Below are 21,354 nucleotides of genomic sequence, written 5' to 3'. Positions count from 1 at the left end.
TCCCAATCAACAAATTCAGTAGTCTTAAGGTCGTTAAACAGCAGCAGGCAGAACAGAAAGCTATGTTTATTAATTTGAGGCTAGAAGCGATGAAAAAAGTCAGTCAAAATGGCCGCCGCCCTCACTCTGAAGCCAAACTTCTGCTGGCAAGTAGATATCAGTAGAAAGGAAGCAATCAAAATGGCCGCCGCTCCTATTTCGAAGCCAGAACCTCCTAAGGGCAATTAAAATGGCCGCCGCTTCTATTCCGAAGCCAGAACCTTCTGAGGGCAATTAAAATGGCCACCGCAGGCTCCAATGAGGGGAATCTTAGTGGTCGAGCAAGGAGAAAACAAAATGGCGGTCGCGACTTGCCGAAAGTAATTTCTTGCCGCCCAATTTAAAACGGAGGCTAAAACGGCCGTCGATCAATTAAGTACCTCTGAAAGGTCTCCCAGCCCAATCAATGTAACAGGGAAGGCAAGCGCCCCCTCCCAGGGGTGCTAAAACCTCGGAAAACGCCCCGCGGAGAAGGGCAAGCAGAAAATCAACAATACCACACACAACGTTGTTAAATAGTCCGAAAGTCGATCCAACAGATAAGAGGGAAATGCAGAAAACGTAGTCGAGAAATCCGTAGTCAAGAAGCCAGAAAAAACATCCAAATAGAGCTAAATAGCCAGAGATATAGTCAGAGCTAAAGACCCACACGCCAGATCAAGCTGAAGGACTGAGTCAAAAGCGGGTCTGCCCGGCAACAAGGGCGGAACTTGATGTTATTGATAGACTGAGTCCTTCCCGTTGATTGGCTGCTGCTACCCATCCTGGCTGCTGTCTCCACTCTCAATGGAGAACACTACAGCATGTTAACTTAAAGCACTTTTATAGAATATGTTTTCTCAATTTCATTTCATTTTAATTCCAACATAAGTGAAAAGAAATACCTGATGGATTCGGTGTCAATGTGCACAGGAGCTATCCTCTCTAAAAGGAACTTTACCATTTCCAGAAAAGGGTTTGTAGGTTGCTTGGGATTGCCTAACTTCTTTGTAATTTCACGCTGCAATAGTAATTAGGAACACATTAGAAAACAGATAATTTAATAACCCCAAATACTGCAAGTTATATTTTAACATCTATTCTTACCACACATCCTTCAGCTTGTTTGCATGAACAAGTTGGGCTAACAAGCATCTCCAATTGGTGTTTTATTTTGTCGTCATCTTCCAGAACTTGAGTGAATTTCTTCATGAAATCCTGTGCTTTGCCAGGATCTGGCAAATTTCCTTCATGGAAATAAAACAAGGTTAAGTTCAATAGAAAGCTAATCATTAAATAAAACTTTTCTACTATAAGTGGCATTCTTTACTGATAGAATACAACATAAAAGTAAATCAATAGAAGGAACAAGGCACAAATATGTATATAACTATATCTTAATAAATTTAGCTATTTCATAAAGTGACGTGTAAACAGTTTCATACAGTGTAAAACAAGAAAAAGGTTCTGGTGCTTTTAAAGCTTTTGCCACATAGCAAAAAAAAAGTTCCACGCTTTGAGTTGTATGTGACTGAAGCAGCATGAAGAATTCAAAATAAAAAAGATATAAAATGAGAATGGATTATACAAACAGAAAATATATTTTGTTAGATTATAAATAATCCCAGAGCCCTGTGGGCAGGTGGGGCAAGTTATCATAACATTAAAAAGATGCTAAAATATTGTTTCCTAGCAGAATTTACCTAATATATTGCTATTCACTATTTCTCTCCCATTGTTAAAAAAAAATACCTCCAACTTGGGATATTTAGTATAATAGATCTACATAGCCTAAATAATATTATTAGAAATTCTAATCATAATATTCAAACCTGAACACAATGTTGAATATCTTTAATAATGCCACACAAACTATTTAAGGGAGGCAAATTTTCAACTAAATCATTCAAAAAATGAATCCTATTAATGCTTTAATATATTAATTGTATTAGGTTGCAAGATAATGTTAGTTTTATTCAACTTGCTTTAATCCATTTCAAAGGTTACTTACTCAAAGTTAGGAGAAAACAGAATGATTGAAAGTATCAGTACATAAGTAATATTTTCTCAAATATTAAACTTAAAATATAGAAAAAAACTTACTTGTTATTACCATCACTTTGGAAAATATAGCTTTACTGCTGGCATCTGACTGAAAATTTAAAAAAGGTCTTCAATGACAGGCTTTATAATACAATTTAATACTTTACATCTTTCAGTAATAGGTAGGATAATTCCTTTACATTAATAAATAAATTATACAGAACTAGAAGTGTGTCAAAATGTAGTTTAATCTATTATATATTTTCAAGTGAACCACACAATTGTGCATTTGTAACTCATATTAATTATTAATTATCTTTATTGAAATTTTGAAAAACAGTTTAGCTCAAAAAATAGCAGAAAACTTATATTGTATTCATTAATATTTTTTGCATCCTTTCAACAGAAACCAACAGACTAGTCTATAATTTATTAAAAAACCATAACAAAACCCAACAATAAAATATGTACTTATTTAAACCAAGATGCATATACAATGCTGAAAAATAAACAAAAAAACCCACCCATCTTGAACTGAAGTTTGACTTTTAATAAGTATACCCATATGGTTTATTTGGCATCATTATGGGAGTAGTTTGCCCATGACTTTTTCTGAATGCTAGCCTTTAGCCTTGGCGTTCTGAGATGGTTTCCCCATCCAATCCTGCTTAGTTTCTGAGATTAGCAAAGGTCAGCTAGGTGCTGCCACCTATTGAATCAAAGGCTTTTAAAAATGCTGAAAAAATGGTAAAATTTCATTTTTATTTTACATCACTGATGGGAAAAACGATGAAACAGACACAGGAAGAAATATGTAAAATAATACATGGATCAGATGGATGTATTATACAAAGTGAACCCAAATAAAGTTAGAATTCTGACAAAAAGCAAAACCTTACTCCCTAAGCAGTGATTCTTGATTTTCCAATTCTGGGAGTTGAAGTCTACATATCTTAAAAGTTGCCAAGGTTTAGAAACACTGCCATAAAGCATGCTGTTGCAGTTCAAACCACTGAAGATCTACAGCTAGTTAAAGAATTCTGATTGATAGGATTTAGGAAGAGAGCCTTCACTGCTGTTGCCCCACCCTGTGGAATAGTCTTCCCCCAGAGATGAGGCTGGCTCCTTCTTTCCTAGCCTTCTGAATAGGAGTCAAAATACGGCCCTGCTGCCAAGCATGGGGAGCCCAGAGGAGCAGTCTGTCTGGTGCCTGAGCACCCCTCCCCCCGTTTTTTAATTAATTTTAATAGTGTTTAATATTATCCTTGTCTATGGAGATTCTCAGTTATCCAGGTCATGGTCGTCCCAAAGATGCTTTTTCAAGTGACAACTGGACTGTCTTTGTTTTTCCTTGAAGACTTTTCGCTTCTTGATGAGGCGTGAAATGTCTTCAAGGAAAAACAAAGAATGTCCAGTTGCCTCTTGAAAAAGCACCTTTGGGATAATCATCATCCTTGTCTACTTATATAATGTTAACTTTTATATACTGTTTTTATATTTTAATGTTTTATTGTACAGCACCCACAGCCCCTCTCTGAGGGAGATCAGCAGCTCACGAATGTGGAAAATCAATCAATCAATCAATCAATCAATAAACAAATACTGAAAAATATACCCAGCATTATTTAAAAAACATTAAAAAACAACGTTTGAATTGAAAACCCAGTTTTTCCTACTATGAATATTTTTAGAATAAATAAGCATAACAATTTATTATTTATTCACATATATTTATTTATCAAATAAATTTATATACTGTGTACTGTGTCATGACTGTGTGCGGCATACAAAACAATCCATTAAAAGAAATGTAAATCAACAATTAAAAACTATCTAAACACAAATATAGATAAAACCGTGAGGGAATGGACTAACATCCTACAGTATAATTATCTCACGAGCTCCCTATAATTCTTCAATGTCCAATGTCAATAGCATAACATATATGTTAAAGGCCATGAGGACAACTGTGGCACCCAAGGGAAAAAAGATATGTACATTATCAAAACTGGAAATCAAACTTTGAAACATGCAGCAATAAGAAAATTAATAATATATATACAGGGCAGTAGTTTAACTAAATTTAAGCAAGAAGAGCTTCCCTATATATTGCATGGCACATAAAGCAAACTTATTTAAAGTATGATTTTAAGCAGGAAATTTTCCATGTAAAGGTAATAACTAAAGCATTTTAATGTTTATAAATAATTTGATGGAATCACCAATCAGAAACAATGTATAGGGTGATGGATACATCTATGTCTATTGTCCTGAATGAATTGTAGTGATAAAGTAAGGTAAATATGAAAAGAAGAAATAAAATTCAGTATATTTTCAGTAGTATATTAAGATACTTCATAATAAATATATATACTTCAAAAATAACTTGGAACTCTGCATTAAATGCAACACAATTCTAATAATTCATTGATTTTTTTTCACTCTTTTTAGCTGTACATCATACTACAAAAGCTTAAATAATTTCCCCCCCTAGAAAAATGGATGGCTATGTAATTATGGTTGAAATTGACTCCTTGATTAACTGGGGATGCTGGGAACATGCTATTTAGTTAGCATACTGTAGAGCAATCAATGTAGATTTTATCTGATATAAGCTGTTGGGATTTCTTGTTATAATATCTTGCCTAACCAGATCGGTATTAAATTTCTCAAAATGTTGAAGTTTAAATACACTGAGTAAGGTACTCTGTTTTCATATTTTCTGCCAGTAGAAAAAGATGAGAGAGACAATATTTCTAGCTGCAATTTTTAATGTTTTGAGAGCATGAGCTAACCTGCAGAACTGTCTAACAATACAGACCATCGTAAAAAGCCTATAAATCCTGAACTTGAAATAGGAAAGGATATGTCTACAAAGTCTTACAGGGGATTAAACATAAATGGGGTAGTTTCTTGGAATTAAATTCTATTCCTTATCAGAAAAGAACAGACAAAATAAAGCATGATTACCTGTCAGAATTCTGCATGATCTGCTTTAAAGACTTTCAGAGATAATTTAGGTAAACTACTTCATGGATTCTGCTGCTTTAACAGGCTGAAGGACATCAAATATTTTTGACATTTCTATAGCCCTTGATAGTTTCAGGAACATGATAAATGTGAAAATATTCCACATATTACTTTTGATCTTTGAATCCATATCAAATCCCCTTAATGTGAGTTAAGCAATGTATTTCAACAAGTCTATGATTCACTGACCAATGTGTAAACATACAAATGTATATATGTGCTTTCACATATTAAAAATATCCTACTGACTTGACATCATCTGAACTGTAAATATTCTTAATACAGAAATAATACATATCAGCTTCAATATGAGGAAATAATATGAATAAGGACAGTTTTATATTACTGCTGACATGTAGATGAAATATATTAATATTACACTGAAACAAATCCAAGATCTGTTTCAATCATATTCTTAAAACTTTTTATTGAAAATCCTTGTTTAATGTGTAGTTCTTCATGGAAATTCTGAAGAGACTTTCTACTGGATTATGTTAAAGTTCTAATATACCATCCCAATTATTATTATAGTTATAAACCTGAACCCTGGTAGTTTTCAAGTTACAACAGCAATTGAGACTGGAATTTCTGTTGCTAACAATGCGGTTCAATAGCACAATGTCACATGACTGCATTGCTTAGGTTATGGCAATCCCAGCTGTTGTTAACGAAATCCCACTGATTGTTAGGTAGGACCCAACATGATCCAAGCCATTATCAGACCCGAGCTTCAGTAAGGTAAGGGTCTGCCTTCTCTTCAACTTCTCCTACCCACCTATATTTTTCACATATTAAAATATCCTCAGCACCTCTCAGCGGTGACACTGGGATTGAAATAGAGGCCAAGCTGTCAGCACAGCCACCACCAAGGATTACCACCTCAACTCCCACACCACAGCCAGTCAGCCAAGCATCACAGTGGAAAGTTCTAAACATCCTATACTCTGCATGTCCTGCCATGCTCAGCTGACTTTCATTGTCATTTTTCTGCTACTGACAAAGAACACCTGACCTGGACCTACGTGAGGCAGCTGTTGGCCATGCCAAGCCTTCTTCCTAAGATAGGTTGCGCTGTTCCCCAAATAGCGCAGGCCATTCTTGTAATGCTTTGTCAGGCTTTTGAGATCTTCTGAAACCTCACAAGAAGACTGCACCTACCATTCTCCAAATTGCCAGTGCTGTTCTTCTGATGCTTCAGAAAGCCTTTGGAAAACTTCTGAGGCCTTCTGAAAAATTAGAAGAATGGCATCCATGATTTGGAGAATGACAGGTGCAGATATTTCTTGAAATTTCAAAAGGCCTCAGAATCTTACAAAGCAGGCAATTTGCCAAGGGCTGCCATTGTGCAGGGTGACCAAAAGAACAGAGATGGAGGGGGGGGGAATAGGCGAGTGAGAGGGTTGAAGTGCCACTGTGGTTTTAAGTATGGGCAGGCTTTGATTACATGACCACAGGGATGCTGCAACATCTGTAACTTCAGAGACTGGGTATGAGCGCCATTCATTCGGCATCACCCTAATTTCAAATAGTCGTGAATGAAAATTAAGAGAATTCTTCTTCACTTCTTCACAGATAGTTTTTTATGGACTTTAAAGGGATCTTTCCTATTTTTTAGTGGCAAAATGCTGGAAATCAGATGAAAGCTGTAGTGACAACTGTCCAACTAGATGTGAAGAAAGGGGCACTCCCTCATAAAAATGTATATGTTGGCTAAGCCAATATTTTTTAAATAAGTTCAGTCTAGTGCAACCCTTTCAGCACCAAGTGCCCAAACCGGACATGTGTGCGTACATGTGCAAGTACACACCAGAGTGCTGGACGCCTGAAGACCAGCTGGCTGGTGCGCATGTGCATGCCGGCTAGCTGGTCTTTGGGTTTCTCGTACTCCACCAGAAAGCTTGAAAACTGGTACAGGTTTTCTTAAGTTGGCATTATTTCCAGACATTTACACATGAGAGATAAACAACTGAAGATTGGAGTGTACAAAAATCCATCTTATTGAGAATTTGAACCTCTTATCTTCTTGGTCCTACATTAAAGGTTTTTTAAATATAGGTTTGCTGTTTGAAAATAATTCTTAAGACAGAGTCTTTCAAAGAAGATCAGGCCACACCAAGCAGAAGAAAAATGCAACACTCCAATATTCACTGAAACATAATATATTGGGAGAAAGTTTGTCATTCCTTAACGGTGCATGCCATATTATAAACTATCTCTATTTTATAGCATAAATTAGGCATGCTTACAAAATGTCTGTGATAGAAGCCTTATTTATATAAAAGTGGCTTCCATGGAGAGAATATTCTTTATCAGAAAGTAAATCATTCCCTAGGATGCTCTTGCTACTGCAGTGAATCTTATATTGAGATGAAAGTCTTTACTGAAGATAGATATAACATTGGAGGCAGATGAGTTGCTTTATATCTTTCCTATGAAATTTATAGGGCAAGGACATCAAAGAGACATTGGTTGCAAGTTGCTGCCTGGATTTTTACCTGTTTATTTATTCATCTGTAAACTGCCTTGAGCATGAAAAAGCATGATATTAAACTAAGTAAGTCAATAAAACAAAATGGTCTTAAAACAGTTTCCCACAAAAGTAAGTACACTAAAATTATTTCAAGTATTTAGGATAGAAAACACTGGCATATAGCAAAGTTTCACTTTCATATTATCATTTTTAAAAAGAAATCCAGAAAGTATTCCTTCTGTCAGTGAAATAAAATTCAAGCTGAAGTCCTGAAAATATTAGTGACATGTAAAATTTCAGAAGGAAATGAACTTACCTTTGTCTGTTTGATTAAATCAACCAAATCTTTTACTTGATGCCTTAGTAAATTTTGACATTTCCACATTTCATTCAATGCCCTAATCATAAAAATAACAAAGTACAAACAATAAGTGATGTAACAATCATCTTTGCAACTGACTAGACCTTATAAAATTTGTAAGTGAGAAACTCCTCCTCTTGTTGCTAAGCAATGTGGTCCCATGACGTCACGCTTTACAACTGGATTGCATAGTGATAGAAATCCAGTCCAAGTTCTTAGTGTAACTTGAGGAGTACATGTACTGGAGTTACTAGATAAAAACATACTTATCTCTAATATCATTCACTACCAAACTCTTTTTAAAAGTTGTCTGGTAGGTTCAACATATGTTGAATTGCTGCTTTCATAATAGTGTAGCTAGTGATATAAAACCATATACAAGAAGTATTATTGGATTAGAGGATTCTACTGTCAAATAATAAATACCACCATCTTTTTGGGCTTATAAATTTAATTAGACAAAAAAAATAATTCATAGCTTTAGGGTTTGTTTGTTTTTTACTTATAGGCAAATATGATACCTAGAATCAACTAAAGGTTTTGGAACAATGTGGTCCTTAAGTGAGGACTACCTATAAGGCACTTATGTTGAGATACCTCCATCTTTAGAATTATAAACTGTTAAAGAAAGCATACATAAGATTCAAGTTACCAATTAAAGAATAATGAACGGTTCCTATTTTAATGACCTAGGAGAATTCAACTGAAATGAAGAAGTGAGCTATATACAACTGCATGTGTTCACTGTTGCAACATACCCCACTAGCAAAAACAGATTTTCCATCTACTACCGTTCTCTAACACCTGCCTCCTTCCAAATCTATGCTTAACTAGTAAGGTTGACTAGAAAATTAAAGAGGTGGAAAGAGGTTTTTTTTAAACTGTGGAAAGATAAGTGCATGATGAGGATATATCATACTTTTCATGAGGCATTTTATTTAATAGTAAGAACTAAAAATTTAGTTCCAAATAGAAAATATTTGTTCGATAAGAAACAATTGAAAACCAAGATAAAAGCCTTCAGGCTTTAATCTGTATTTCTCTTAATCAAAATTATCAATTACATTTGCAATGAAAATATTCCATATCTGTAATTGAATACATACTTAACAGCATTAGAATCAAGTGTTGCGTAAAGGTAGTATAAACATTTCATTCTTTCATTTGTTTCCAAATTGTGTGGAACCATATATTGAGCAAAGATTCGTTCTACCAGCAATCTAAAAAAAAATTACCAATAACAAGTTTCAGAAAAATATCAAAATTAATATTAAAGTCAAAACTTAAGCCATGATCAACTGCAGTGGGGAACAGTGCAATGGAAGCAGTTGATCGAATAATAACAGATCCCACCTCCCCCCAGTCTGCCCCCCGCCTTCCCCATGTGTCTTGGTTTTAATGTCTAATTTAACTTTTTATGTTTTAACTGTATATGTAACTGTAAGATGCCCAGAGTTACCTTTTTTGTCATTATTTTCCAAACTTTGGGACAGAAATGTCTTTTTTATTTAAAAAACTGAAGATAACTTACCGATCATCAATACTGTTTTGGTAATATATATGTAATAATTTGTCCTTAATCCAAGCAATTTGTTTAGCAGCTTCTTTTCCAGCTTCTGATTGTAAAGAATATTTCTTGTATATCTGTGCAAGTCCCATCATAGCTTCTTTTCTCACCCTCCACTAAAATAATAATACATAATGAGAGCCCCCCCCACAACATTTATTAAAAAGGCTACTATAAACATTGAAAACATACAGCAATATTTTTACTATATGCATAAAAAGAACCATGCAAAATGGCCAGTTTCAAAGTTCATTCACTCATAATTCTTCATTTCAAGGTCACAACTGTCTTGCTTAGCAACAAAAATTTTGGGCTCATAAGTCTAGGACTGACTGTACAAAAAGTGTGCATGAAGAGTAGAAAATCAAAGTATATGAACATGCTATTGAAGGCCTTAACAATAAAGGATTTTTAAAAAACAAATTTAACAAACTGATTACCCTTGGATTAGCAGTCTGTAATTAACCAACAAACTTACCCGTTTGTCAAGTGTTCGTTCTCTTACAAAATTAAGCAGATGATCATTCACAAGTAGGAGATCTTTCTTAGCAGCAGTAACTATTGATACAATAACATCATGCCTAATAGCTTCTTCAGGGTCATGAGATCTCACTTTAAGATATTCTGTATATAATACATAAAATATATATTGTACATAAAATACGTATTAACTGAAATGTTATATCATTAAGTTGAATACCTGCAATATACACTTATGAATATAATTCCTCTAAAAACAGAGTCATATATTATAAAATATGCCATCAGAGCCATTTCCTTTTTTCTCTAAATAAAATGAAACTTAGTTGTTGAATTATTATGAACTACAATGTCACTAATGGGAAAAATAAATTAAGCCACTCGGAAGGAATTTTCATTCTCTCACTAACAATTATAACAACAAGAACCTATTAAAGGATTTGTGTTGCGTGGTAATTTCCATCACAAAGAAAACTAATAAAGCAAAGCACCATATTAAATCTTTCTTTCCCCTCTCTCTGATAAATGTTTAAATTTATAGCTCCACAATTTATAGCTTAAGACATGTGGTACTTGTTCTTTCATGGGCTTAAAAAAATGTATCATGGTAATATTATGATCTCTGTGTTTAATACAAGGACCACACACACATATACACACACGCACACACAGACCCCTGTCCTATTACATTTTTCAAACAGGGAAAACTCTGCTTGCTTATTACTGATTAAGATTTGTTTAATTCTCTCAGACCAGCAATTTGAAACATCTGTATTTGTATTGCAGAACCTAAGATTTCAAAGTACAGGAAGGTATTCATGCTTATGTCTCAATGTAATATCAACAGCTTATTTAGATATGACACTGATAAAGATAGTTTATGCTAACAAATTATGTTTCTGTGATTCAAAGGAATATAATAATCCAAATATGTTTCTCTGTTAAACAAGTTAGGCAGAAACAATCTATCTCCGTTCTAAAATATAATTTGAATATTACATTATTTTTCTTTCTTGCACAAAATAGTTTGTCACGGCACTGACAGCAGTATTTATTTTATTTATTTATTTATTTATTTATTTATTTATTTATTATTTAAATTTGTATACCGCCCTTCTCCCGAAGGACTCAGGGCGGTGCACAGCCAAAATTAAAATACATACAATACAAAATTTAAAATAATTTAAAACAGAATTAAATCCAATTGGCTTCCCAAAATATTTAAAACCCATTACCCTTAAAATAACCCCTTTAAAGTTTTAAGCCAGCCCAGCTTGCTGGAATAGGAAGGTCTTCAAAGCTCGACGGAAGGTCCGGAGGTCCGGGATCAGTCGTATTCCTGGGGGTAGCTCGTTCCAGAGGACGGGTGCCCCCACAGAGAAGGCTCTCCCCCTGGGGGTCGTCAGTCGGCATTGCTTGACCGACGGCACCCTAAGGAGGCCCTCTCTGTGGGACCGAATTGGCCGGTGGGAGGTTATCGGTGGCAGAAGGTGGTCTCGCAAATAACCGGGCCCTAAGCCATGGAGCGCTTTAAAGGTGTGAACCAATACCTTGAAGCGCACCCGGAAGACCACCGGAATCCAGTGTAGCTCGCGCAGGCAAGGGGTCACATGGGAGCGCCAAGTCGCTCCCATAATTACCCGCGTGGCCGCATTCTGGACCAGCTGGAGCCTCCGAGTGCTCCTCAAGGGGAACCCCATGTAGAGAGCATTGCAGTATTTTGGCAAAATAATGTCTTTTAAGAGAATCAAAATGAATTAAAACTGCATCCAATTAAACATCATTTGTTTTTGTCATTAATTGTATTTAAATTGTATTTAATTGTTTTACAGGCAGTCCTTGGTTAATGACAACTCATTCAGCAACTGTTTGAAGTTATGACTGCTCTGGACATTTACAATCTGCCTTCAAAATTGCAATTTCTGCAGCATCCCCATAATTATACGGTTATGATTTGGACCCTTGGCAACAACTTGCAATTTGCAATTACGTTGCAATATTCTTCAGTCACATGGTCATCATTTGTGATCTTCACCGTCAGCTTCTGACAAGCAAAGTCAAAGGAGAAGCTGGCAGGAGATGGTGATCACAAAACATTGGGTTTAACATCCACACAGGGCTCACGTAGTGATTGCAACTGAAACTGCCATCGTGAGTCAGCATAGTCACATCTTTATGACGTCACTTAGTCCCAATTACCATTGTTAACCAAGGGCTATCTGTATACACTTTCACTGTAATTTGACTGGATAAAATAACTGAACTGAAGACAGAAATTACCTGGTTCATTTTTCAAAGAAATTTATGACAATTTATTATTTGCAAAATGCAAATATATTTATAAAGTAATGATGTCATATTCCCTAATACATATCAATTGGATTATTAGAAACACAGAAAACTGACAGCAGAAAAACACCTAGTGGTCCATTAAGTCTGCCCTTTGAATTTATTTCCTTTTGGTTTTATTTTTAATAAAAAAAATTTAAATTATTTTTATTTTATTTATTAAAGTTTTTACTTAAAGGGCTAAACTGTATTATGTCATAAATTGGCATGTTTTAGTTTCAAAAAATAACAAATAATACTCTTGAAGAACAAGTCTGGGTAACATCTATGTAAGAAAATTGTACATCTATAGGATGGATGGATGGCAATAGACAGACAGAGATAGAGAAAAAATGTATTTACATGCTCATATTAAAACTGTGTCAAACCTGAACATCTGATGGCCTCAGGGACAGAGACTCATAGGGAGAAATAAAACTTGCAGAGGACACTAAACAGTATGACTTGAAGCACACTCTTTATAAAGATACCATTATATTTAAGTATTTTATATTTTAAAAGTATAGTGTATTCACCATATAACTAAAAACAGAAGAGAATTTCTTTTACTCTGAAATGTATTGATACCTGTTAGATCTTTCGCTAGATCCGGATGGTTCATAAGGCAGTGACTGGCAAATTTCACACATTCAAGACGGATAGGGACATGTATATCATTAAATCTGTTTTTAAAAAATTAAAAATTTTAATAACCATGTTGTATCTTATTTCAATTTTCACCAAACTATTGTGTACAAAGCTCAACCAAAAGATGCATATATAGAAAATATTTGAACATTAGATAGAACTTTGCAAAAAAGGATCCAGAGAATACTTATCTCTTAAGTTCTGTGCAAGAGAATACATAATACACTATGATACTACTTTTGCTTAATTGAATTTTATTTTTTTCTCATCCAAGGAATGGATAAAATACCAGCCAAGAGGGCCTGATTCTTCATCCAGGCCTTCAACTAGAGTGGTTTAATCTCACTCAGGTTAATGTGGGTATGTTTTCTGTTGTTGTGTAGTTTTTGCTATTATGGGATCCTTAGTGCTCACTGAACTTTGTTGTTTTCTTGCAAGTGTTTCATTACCAAACTAGGTAATATCATAAGTGCTAGAAGGGAGTAAGTTTTTCTCTTACTAGTGTTCTGCCCCAGCTCCGGATTCCCGAGGATATTGACACACACCAATGGTCCTTATCAAATTTATTAAGTAGCAAGAGTAAAACAAAGTCTGGCAAAGGTTGGCAACCAGCCCAGAAAGCAAGATACGATAAGACTGTTCCAAAAATGCTCTGATGATAATTACAAGTTGTTTCTAGCAAGAAACTTACTAACGGCGTGTGACTTAAATAGACTAAGGGAGTAGCCAATTATCCTCAAGCCTTACTCTTGAAGAGACCTCTTCCTCCTGGGTAGCCATTCCTGCCTTTTGGCAGACCTGCGTGCTCGAGCATTGAGAAGAGGCTCCTCCACTTCGCTCTCTCCACTTGAAGGAGCCTCTGGAGGTTCTGAAGGCCCTGGCTGAGTCTCTGCCTCTGGCACCACATCCTCTTCAGCCTCCTCGCTGTCCGACACGAGTGCCGGCTGCGCAGGCTGCTGGCGTGACACCACACCAGCCTCCTCATCGTCGGGATCAGCCTCAATCCGCGCAGGCCGCTGGTGGGCCACAACAACTAGTGGCTTGCTCTGTCAATGTTGATGGGAGTGGTCTTGGTGGTTCCTTGATTAGGTTTTTGTTTACTATTAGCTTACTTCTCTGCACTGTAGTTCCTTGATTGGGATATTGTTTACTTATTGATTGTTCATCTAATAAACTCTTGATGTTAATCTCTGCTCAACTTGGTGTTGAGTTTTTGCTATATTCTGTTCCTGTCTTATTGTGATATTATTTTTCTGTGCTTTTAATTTGTGAAATTGCTGGACAGTGTAAAAATAATAAATAATAAAATAAAATCTGTGCTTTTTAGCCAAAAATTGTGAACTATGAATCCAGTTGTCATTTTAACCAAAAGAAAAATATAATGGAAGAGACATGTATATGTGTATTTCTTTGCATTGTTTTTTATTGTGAAATGTATTTGTAACCTATTTGCAATTCTAGTTAGTTTCTAATGTTATCTTTGAAAAGGATATTAATATTAATGAAATGCAATATATCAACTGAATTATACAATGTTTTGATATGTAATTCTATTGATAAAAATCTACCTTATTCCATATAACACAATACATTGAAAGACACTTGTTATATTTTGCTGAACTTCACCTTTGTACCAAAGATAGTTGTCTGAATAGGCAATAACAATACAGAGTCAGTAAATGAACTAAATAATCATTGATTATTTTGTTCATTTCTTACTTTTTCTAGCATTGGGCCAGAAAAGAATGCTCAGTACCTCAAAGCATTAAAAAATCAGGAAACCACAAAGCCCACTAAGTCACAAATGCAAAAAGAAAACAAATGATTTATGCTAAAATAAACCATTTCTTCACTGACTTCATTAATTATTGTATTAACCAAACCCAAGCAAACCACATGATAGTTTAGTAAAATGTAGAAGCCCAAAGTTTACAGTCTAAAAACTAGTATAAATAAGCTGGATCCTAATGGTCTATGGAAGTACAAATGCAGCTTAATTCTTTCCTAGGATACTTAAGAGTAAGCAGGATAATAGTTACTACTCAAATTTATGGCTAATACTAATGTTTCAAAATATATCAAATGTTGAATAATTACAATACATTAAGACTAAATTACAATTTAGTGAGAAACAAAATAAAACAAAACATACCTTCCCAAGTAGCATTGCCAAAGGGGTTTGTTCTGAGCAGCCAGCTCTGAATCTTTTGCTCCAAACATTTTTGCAAGAAGTTTTACAACCTGGAGGCGTTCCTCATTGTCATTGCTCTAGAAAATAGTATTTTTTTAAAAAAGTATATAAATCTACATAAATAAGCTTCAGAAAACTGTTTCTTCATATACTAAAAGAAAGAAAATAACAAAGAACTCAACTAAAATCACAGATGTGTGTGTGTACACAAACACACACATACACACACAATAGAACAGAAATTTTCCTGTAAAAAAACACCCTTTGTCAGATGTAAACAGAAGTCTTTGGGTAAACAGAATGACTTATTCCATGTGCAAATCATATGGGATCAACTTATGAACAAATAAAAATTTACAATAGCTTTCCTGTACTATTTTGTCCTTCTGCCCTAAGCAACTCTGTGATGGAAATGCACCATTTTGTTGATTTAAGTTAGGGCTACCAGATCTGGATTGTAAATAAATTTGTTTGTTTTGTTTTAGTATCTGTTTGCTGGTAATTACAAGGAAGGACAGCTACTTAACACTGGAAATTAGAGAATTAAAAGTGTATATTTTTGTTATTCAGTGATAGTTGAAAAGAGAAGAGCTTTAATATATACTGTGATATTAAAACATGTCTGAAATGTATAGTGAGGGATGTTCATCAAAAAAGGGACTTTGACAGAGTGGCATTCCCTACAGAATTAAAGTTCTTATTGAAAAATGGTGCATCATCCATGCCCACTACACAGATTTAAATCTTCAATTAATAGCAGTGATACTTTTATCTTGTGACAGACTTACCTTAAGTTTAAACTCAAGCTGTGGCAAAACTGAGAGTAAAAGATGGCTGTCAATATTATATAGCTCCAAAATTAAATCAAAAACATGCTCTGAGAGATCACTGATGGATGTTTTTCCTAGCATAAGCACTTGATTAAAGAACTGTGAAAAAAATCAAAATATGAACAGGATAGAAATCATAATTTTTTAATTTATTTCAGAACAATTCTAATTTTCTAACAAAACCAAGATTCCCTATTAAAAATTGTTATTTTCACAATCATATTTAACCCCATAACACTTCATTCATTAAATTGGAAGCTAACTTTTCATCTACTTTGGCTGTGCAATTAAATTAATTACAGGAAAATTAAAATATTAAGGGTAATAGGTATACATACTTAAAAAGCTAGTGTCAACTGGATTCTGTATGAACTTAAATTCACAATTTACATCAAAGAACCTGACATTTAAATATCTAGAAATAACTGTATAAATGTATAAATATTCTTAATGTGAGCTGTTAATGAATCATCAAAATTAAAATACAATTTGAAATAAAATGTAATACATTTCTGTATCGCTAATGGATCAAGAATATAAATGTCAGTTATTCATGTTGAAAGCTTATATGCATATTACATTTTGAAAAATCAATCCTTTAAAAATTACTCATGTTATTAAAATAAATACTTCCTTAGTTCAGAAAACATGCAAGCCTTTGTAAACTGCAATGTCTCTTAAGGCAACTAGGTACTAGACAGTACTCCACTTAGCATAACACAGTTCTATTTTATGAATTATTTTGAAATACTTTAGTTGTCCTAGACCAATTCCAAATCAAACTGCAAAAAGAACGAGTAAGAGAAAATTCTATCTCCAAAAATGCCTAGCTCTTTCAAAAGATCATCTCCATGTATACATTTCACATTAGAATAAAATATGAAAAACAATTAGCATTTTTTGTGACTAGAACTACTTGGAAAAGTTCAGCTGCAACTATAGAGATGATTGCTAGATACATCTTTTATCATCCATAAGATCACATCTTCTAGCAGATGCTGAAAAGTAAGTGCTTTTGTGGAAAAAAAAAATTTTTTGTGGAAAAAATATACTGGATGAATATTTCTTATATATAATTGAAAACATTCCTTTAGTTCAGTGGACTTTATTCTCAAATAATCATGTACAGTACTGTAACTGTATGCAGATTCAAACAGATGACAATGAACTCAATGGTATTCTATTATTAACTTCTTAATTATTGCTATTATTTTATATTTTATTGTGTGTCTTGTCTGCATGCTTTATCATTGGGCTGAGAGAGCATAACTGGCTCAAAGTCACCTAGCTGGCTTGCACTCCAATGGGTGGCTAGAACTCAGTCTCCTGGTTTCCAGGCCAGTACCTTAACCACTATAGCAAATTGGCTCTCAATACTAATTGGATATTGACTATCAATAAATGAACATCTAGTTTCATGCTTCAAAGCTATGTTATAGAAGGACAGTCAACAGAAACATAAGATATTAAATGCATCTGACAACTGATGTAATTAGCTACTGTTAACTTTGATTTATGAATGATGCAAATTCTAAATAAGAATACAGTCAGCTATGATTTGATTGTAGGAAAGTCCTAAACTATTCAATGCGCAATATAAAGATATATTAACACTAATGATATATTATTCAGTTTTTTTCTACATGGTTATTTTAAATTATGACTTACATTAGTAATGTATGGTTCAATAGCCTGGGCTGTTCTCTTCAGTAAAGCCTTTGCCAAGTCATATGCTTGTTTGTTTAAATTCTGAAAAGTATATTGGACACCAAATTATAGGTTTATTCTTAAAATTTGATACTCAATATTAAGTAAATCAACATAATTGGCTTTTTTCAAAATTTTAAACGACAGGATGGGTAACATTGGTTAAATATATTACAACTATAAGCATTACAACCACTATAGATTGAGTACATAAGATACAAATGTACATTACAGTTAATGTTGTGTACAACTTTTAAGACAGAAGCATTCAGGCTTCATATCTCACATGTCACCTATTTCTTCAGGATACCCCAGAGGACAGCTGGAGGTACATCTGATTAAGGTGTACAAGATTCCACTGTCAATCATGCAGTTTGCTTTTTATTCTTCCTCCTCCTCCTCTGTTATATCCTAGGGCCAAATTTTTATTACCTTCCATCTCACAATCTACCGTGTTTCCCTGAAAATAAGACCCTGTCTTATATTTTTTTGAATCCTGAAATAAGCACTTGGCCTTATTGCCATGCGCTCAAAAGCCCAATTGGGCTTATTATCAGGGGATGTCTTATTTTGGGGAAACAGAGTAATCATTTGAATTCATTCATGTTAAACTTCATGTATCTAATGATAATGACAATATTCTACAATTTTATTTTTATACACAAATACATATGGTATATTCACAATTCAGACAGTCATTTTTCTCATTTTAATTATAGTAAGCATCTCTAGATTAACTTGGCTTAAAATAAAACCTATAATGCAAATTAATGAAAATGTCTCCAGATTCACTGTTGTCATGCCTTCTCACTTCTCTCCCACTCATTGCTATGGCAATGACAATGTATTTCAGATTTTAGTAAGGCGAAATTTAATAGTAATAAAAATAACAACTATTTAACAGCAAAAGAGAAAGAATGTAAATATAAATATAATTTATCTAATGATCCTCCTCATTAAACTTAGACCAACATAATCTTTTATTTCATGCTTTAGAGACTCTCTAAGAAATAGAATAAATATTGGCTAATTTCACTCTTTCAAATAATCAATCTATTCTTTGTGTTATAAATTCATGAATAAAAAGGTAGCTGCAGTATATTTTGCCAAGCATACTATGTATCAATTTGCAATATTTTTACATTAAAATATTAATTCTTACCTTATGTGCAGGGACTAGATTAACTAAAACTGTATCCAAAAGCTCTTGCGATACTGTATCACCTTCACAAATGATAGAACTCATCAAATCTACCATATGCATATGAACCTTCTGGTTATGACCATTGCTAAAATGAGAATAGTGTCAGCTCAGCAATATAGTGTAAGTTATTATGGCCCATCCTAAATTAGAATTTGGATAATGAACTGTTTCTTTGAGACTGCAAAACCACAATTCTTATCTGGCATGCAAGAGGTTTCCTACTTGTCATTCTTCTCTTTTCATTGCTGTTCCCCCCACCCACCATGGTGAAAAGGGCATCTTTTCCATTCTGACCAAACCTTCAATAGTCTGTCCCAAACACAATGAACATCAAGGTCACTGAGAACACAAGTTAACCCCATGCAAGTCCACCAGTAATCCTAACGATATTATTTCTACCTTGCTGCTAGTAACAGTCATTTCAGCTGTATTTAAATTTTGGCCAGAAGAGGTCTGAACTTGTACCCTAGAAAATCCCACTTAGTCAAGATTGCAAGGAAAATATTTTGTCGCGTGCAAAATGTTACTCATCCATGCAACTTTTTTCACCTCCATGCTTACAGATTTTAAGCCTATTCCTAACAATCAAAACAATATGTCACTTCCATCAAGTATCAAAATTGCTGTTGAAGATATACTCACTTGATCACAGAAAATAACGTTCTGTACAGTTGCGTAAAAATTTCATTGCTATCTTCTAGTTCAAAGCATATGTTGTAAGATTTAACCCATGCAATATTCTATTTAGGAGAAAAAGATACAGTAAGTATAATTTAATAAAGAATTGGTAAAGTCAGTACTGAATAATTTTACATCATAAATACAGATCTGTTTCAAATATACTTAAAATGCTATTGTATTTTATGCAGAATAGATATTTGACTAAAACTTTAATCAAACCAAGATTAATATGAATGACAATTGTTTACATTTACCTCTAATAAATAAAAATATCTGTTGAATTGTGGGCTTTTTGTATCTTCTAATCCTTTCAGTTGTCTTGTGATGAACATAAATATATCCTGGGGAGAAAAAGATTGTATATGTTTGTCAGCTAAAGTAAATATTTCTTGCATAATCATTCAGTCCAACTGAAAAAATATTGTCACTACACTAGTGAGCATTTAAAATATTTTAATTAACCATTTCCTCTTATAATCCAATCCAGTAGGAACATCATTCAGGATATTGCAGCACCAATTTCCACTCTCTCATTTGTTGGTTTTATTTTAGAAGAATATTATCTTTTGAATTTCCCAAGTCTGTTACAGAGGATATTGATAAAAGTAGCTCCTGGCCATCCCCCCATCCCATTAACACATTCCAAATAACAATCATATAAACATGAGGCATTTAATATGACCTTATGTTGGATATATTAATAATATAACATTGTTCATGGATTTTATAAACAATCAAGGTGGACATATAAGCACTGTTTGCAATATGTTCCAATACTACAACAAAAAGCACAGTTTGAGAGAGTAGAAACTGCAGCTCAACCAAAAACCTAGCTTGGAAAATGATTCAATGGTTACTTTGGAAAGATTTGTTGAAATCTTTAAGGGGGACTTTGGGAGCAACTCTCATAGCTTTCATTTCTTCCCTCAACTATGGGAGAGGGGGAGAATATACAATTAAAACCATATGAATAAATCTCAGGTTACTAAAATTAGTTCATGTTTAAGGTATCTGGAATTCTTCAAATAATTCCCCAAAATATTCCAAACAAAAATTGTGTTCAATGTAAATACATTTGTATTTGTTTCGACATATCATTCTTGAGCTGATAAAGTACGTAATCAGTAACCAAGAAAATTCACAGCCAACTATCCTTAAGAATCATCCATTAATACATTTGGTTTAATTTTGAAAAATTCAATTAATTTGTTACCAACAGCTATATTCAGCTTTATTTATCTATATTATGCATATCAATTAATTTACAAATATATAACCTTTGTTACATTTCTTTTTACTCATATTTTAATTTTTTTATTCATATTTCTCAGAAAATCAAAAGCTATTATTATTGCTACTAAAGTAGTAATACTACAGTATACTGGTTACCATCTAACCAGTCCTCTGACATATACTATGCTCATTAATCATTTTTAGAATGTACAGGTGTGTGACTTCTACATTACATCGATTTAAATACAAACCATCTGCATCAAATATTTTATAATGAACAAAAAAAGTTTTATAATAATAATGTGTAATAATTTATAATATAATAAATGTATACAAATGAGAAAGCATATGTAGACATATGATAATGTACTTGTAAAATGGAAAAAATAATCATGGAAAGCAGCAATGATCAGGTATTTTACTTGATGATACTAATAAATAAAAAAGGTAACCAAAGTATAAATTCATTGTTTTTGTTTTGTTGAAAACAACATATAATACTACTGTTAATACTAATGTAAATACTAATATAATTTTATTCCTACAATCCTACATATAAAATA

The 21,354-nt window shown here is 33.6% G+C and overlaps 1 protein-coding gene across 2 annotated transcripts in view; it reads right to left on the bottom strand.

Annotated features, from left to right (window-relative positions):
• Positions 1-21,354, bottom strand: part of PDS5B (PDS5 cohesin associated factor B) — an 81,748-nt gene that overhangs the window by 30,497 nt on the left and 29,897 nt on the right. For both annotated transcript variants that reach the window (XM_034411252.3, XM_034411253.3), the window contains exons 4-17: positions 19,813-19,899; positions 19,520-19,617; positions 18,836-18,962; positions 17,635-17,715; positions 15,925-16,065; positions 15,098-15,213; positions 12,886-12,980; positions 9,968-10,113; positions 9,454-9,605; positions 9,029-9,142; positions 7,878-7,959; positions 2,122-2,170; positions 1,126-1,265; positions 924-1,039 (exon numbers count right to left, since the gene is read on the bottom strand). In XM_034411252.3, coding sequence (XP_034267143.1) covers positions 924-1,039; positions 1,126-1,265; positions 2,122-2,170; positions 7,878-7,959; positions 9,029-9,142; positions 9,454-9,605; positions 9,968-10,113; positions 12,886-12,980; positions 15,098-15,213; positions 15,925-16,065; positions 17,635-17,715; positions 18,836-18,962; positions 19,520-19,617; positions 19,813-19,899 — 1,544 coding nt within the window. The remainder of the gene's footprint in view (positions 1-923; positions 1,040-1,125; positions 1,266-2,121; positions 2,171-7,877; positions 7,960-9,028; positions 9,143-9,453; positions 9,606-9,967; positions 10,114-12,885; positions 12,981-15,097; positions 15,214-15,924; positions 16,066-17,634; positions 17,716-18,835; positions 18,963-19,519; positions 19,618-19,812; positions 19,900-21,354) is intronic.

The sequence above is a fragment of the Pantherophis guttatus genome, chromosome 5, assembly GCF_059756535.1.
Source record: "Pantherophis guttatus breed Tessera chromosome 5, ASM5975653v1, whole genome shotgun sequence".
NCBI lineage: Eukaryota > Metazoa > Chordata > Lepidosauria > Squamata > Colubridae > Pantherophis > Pantherophis guttatus.
The sequence above is the reverse complement of the archived record's forward strand: the minus strand, read 5'-3'. Positions and strand labels throughout refer to the sequence as shown.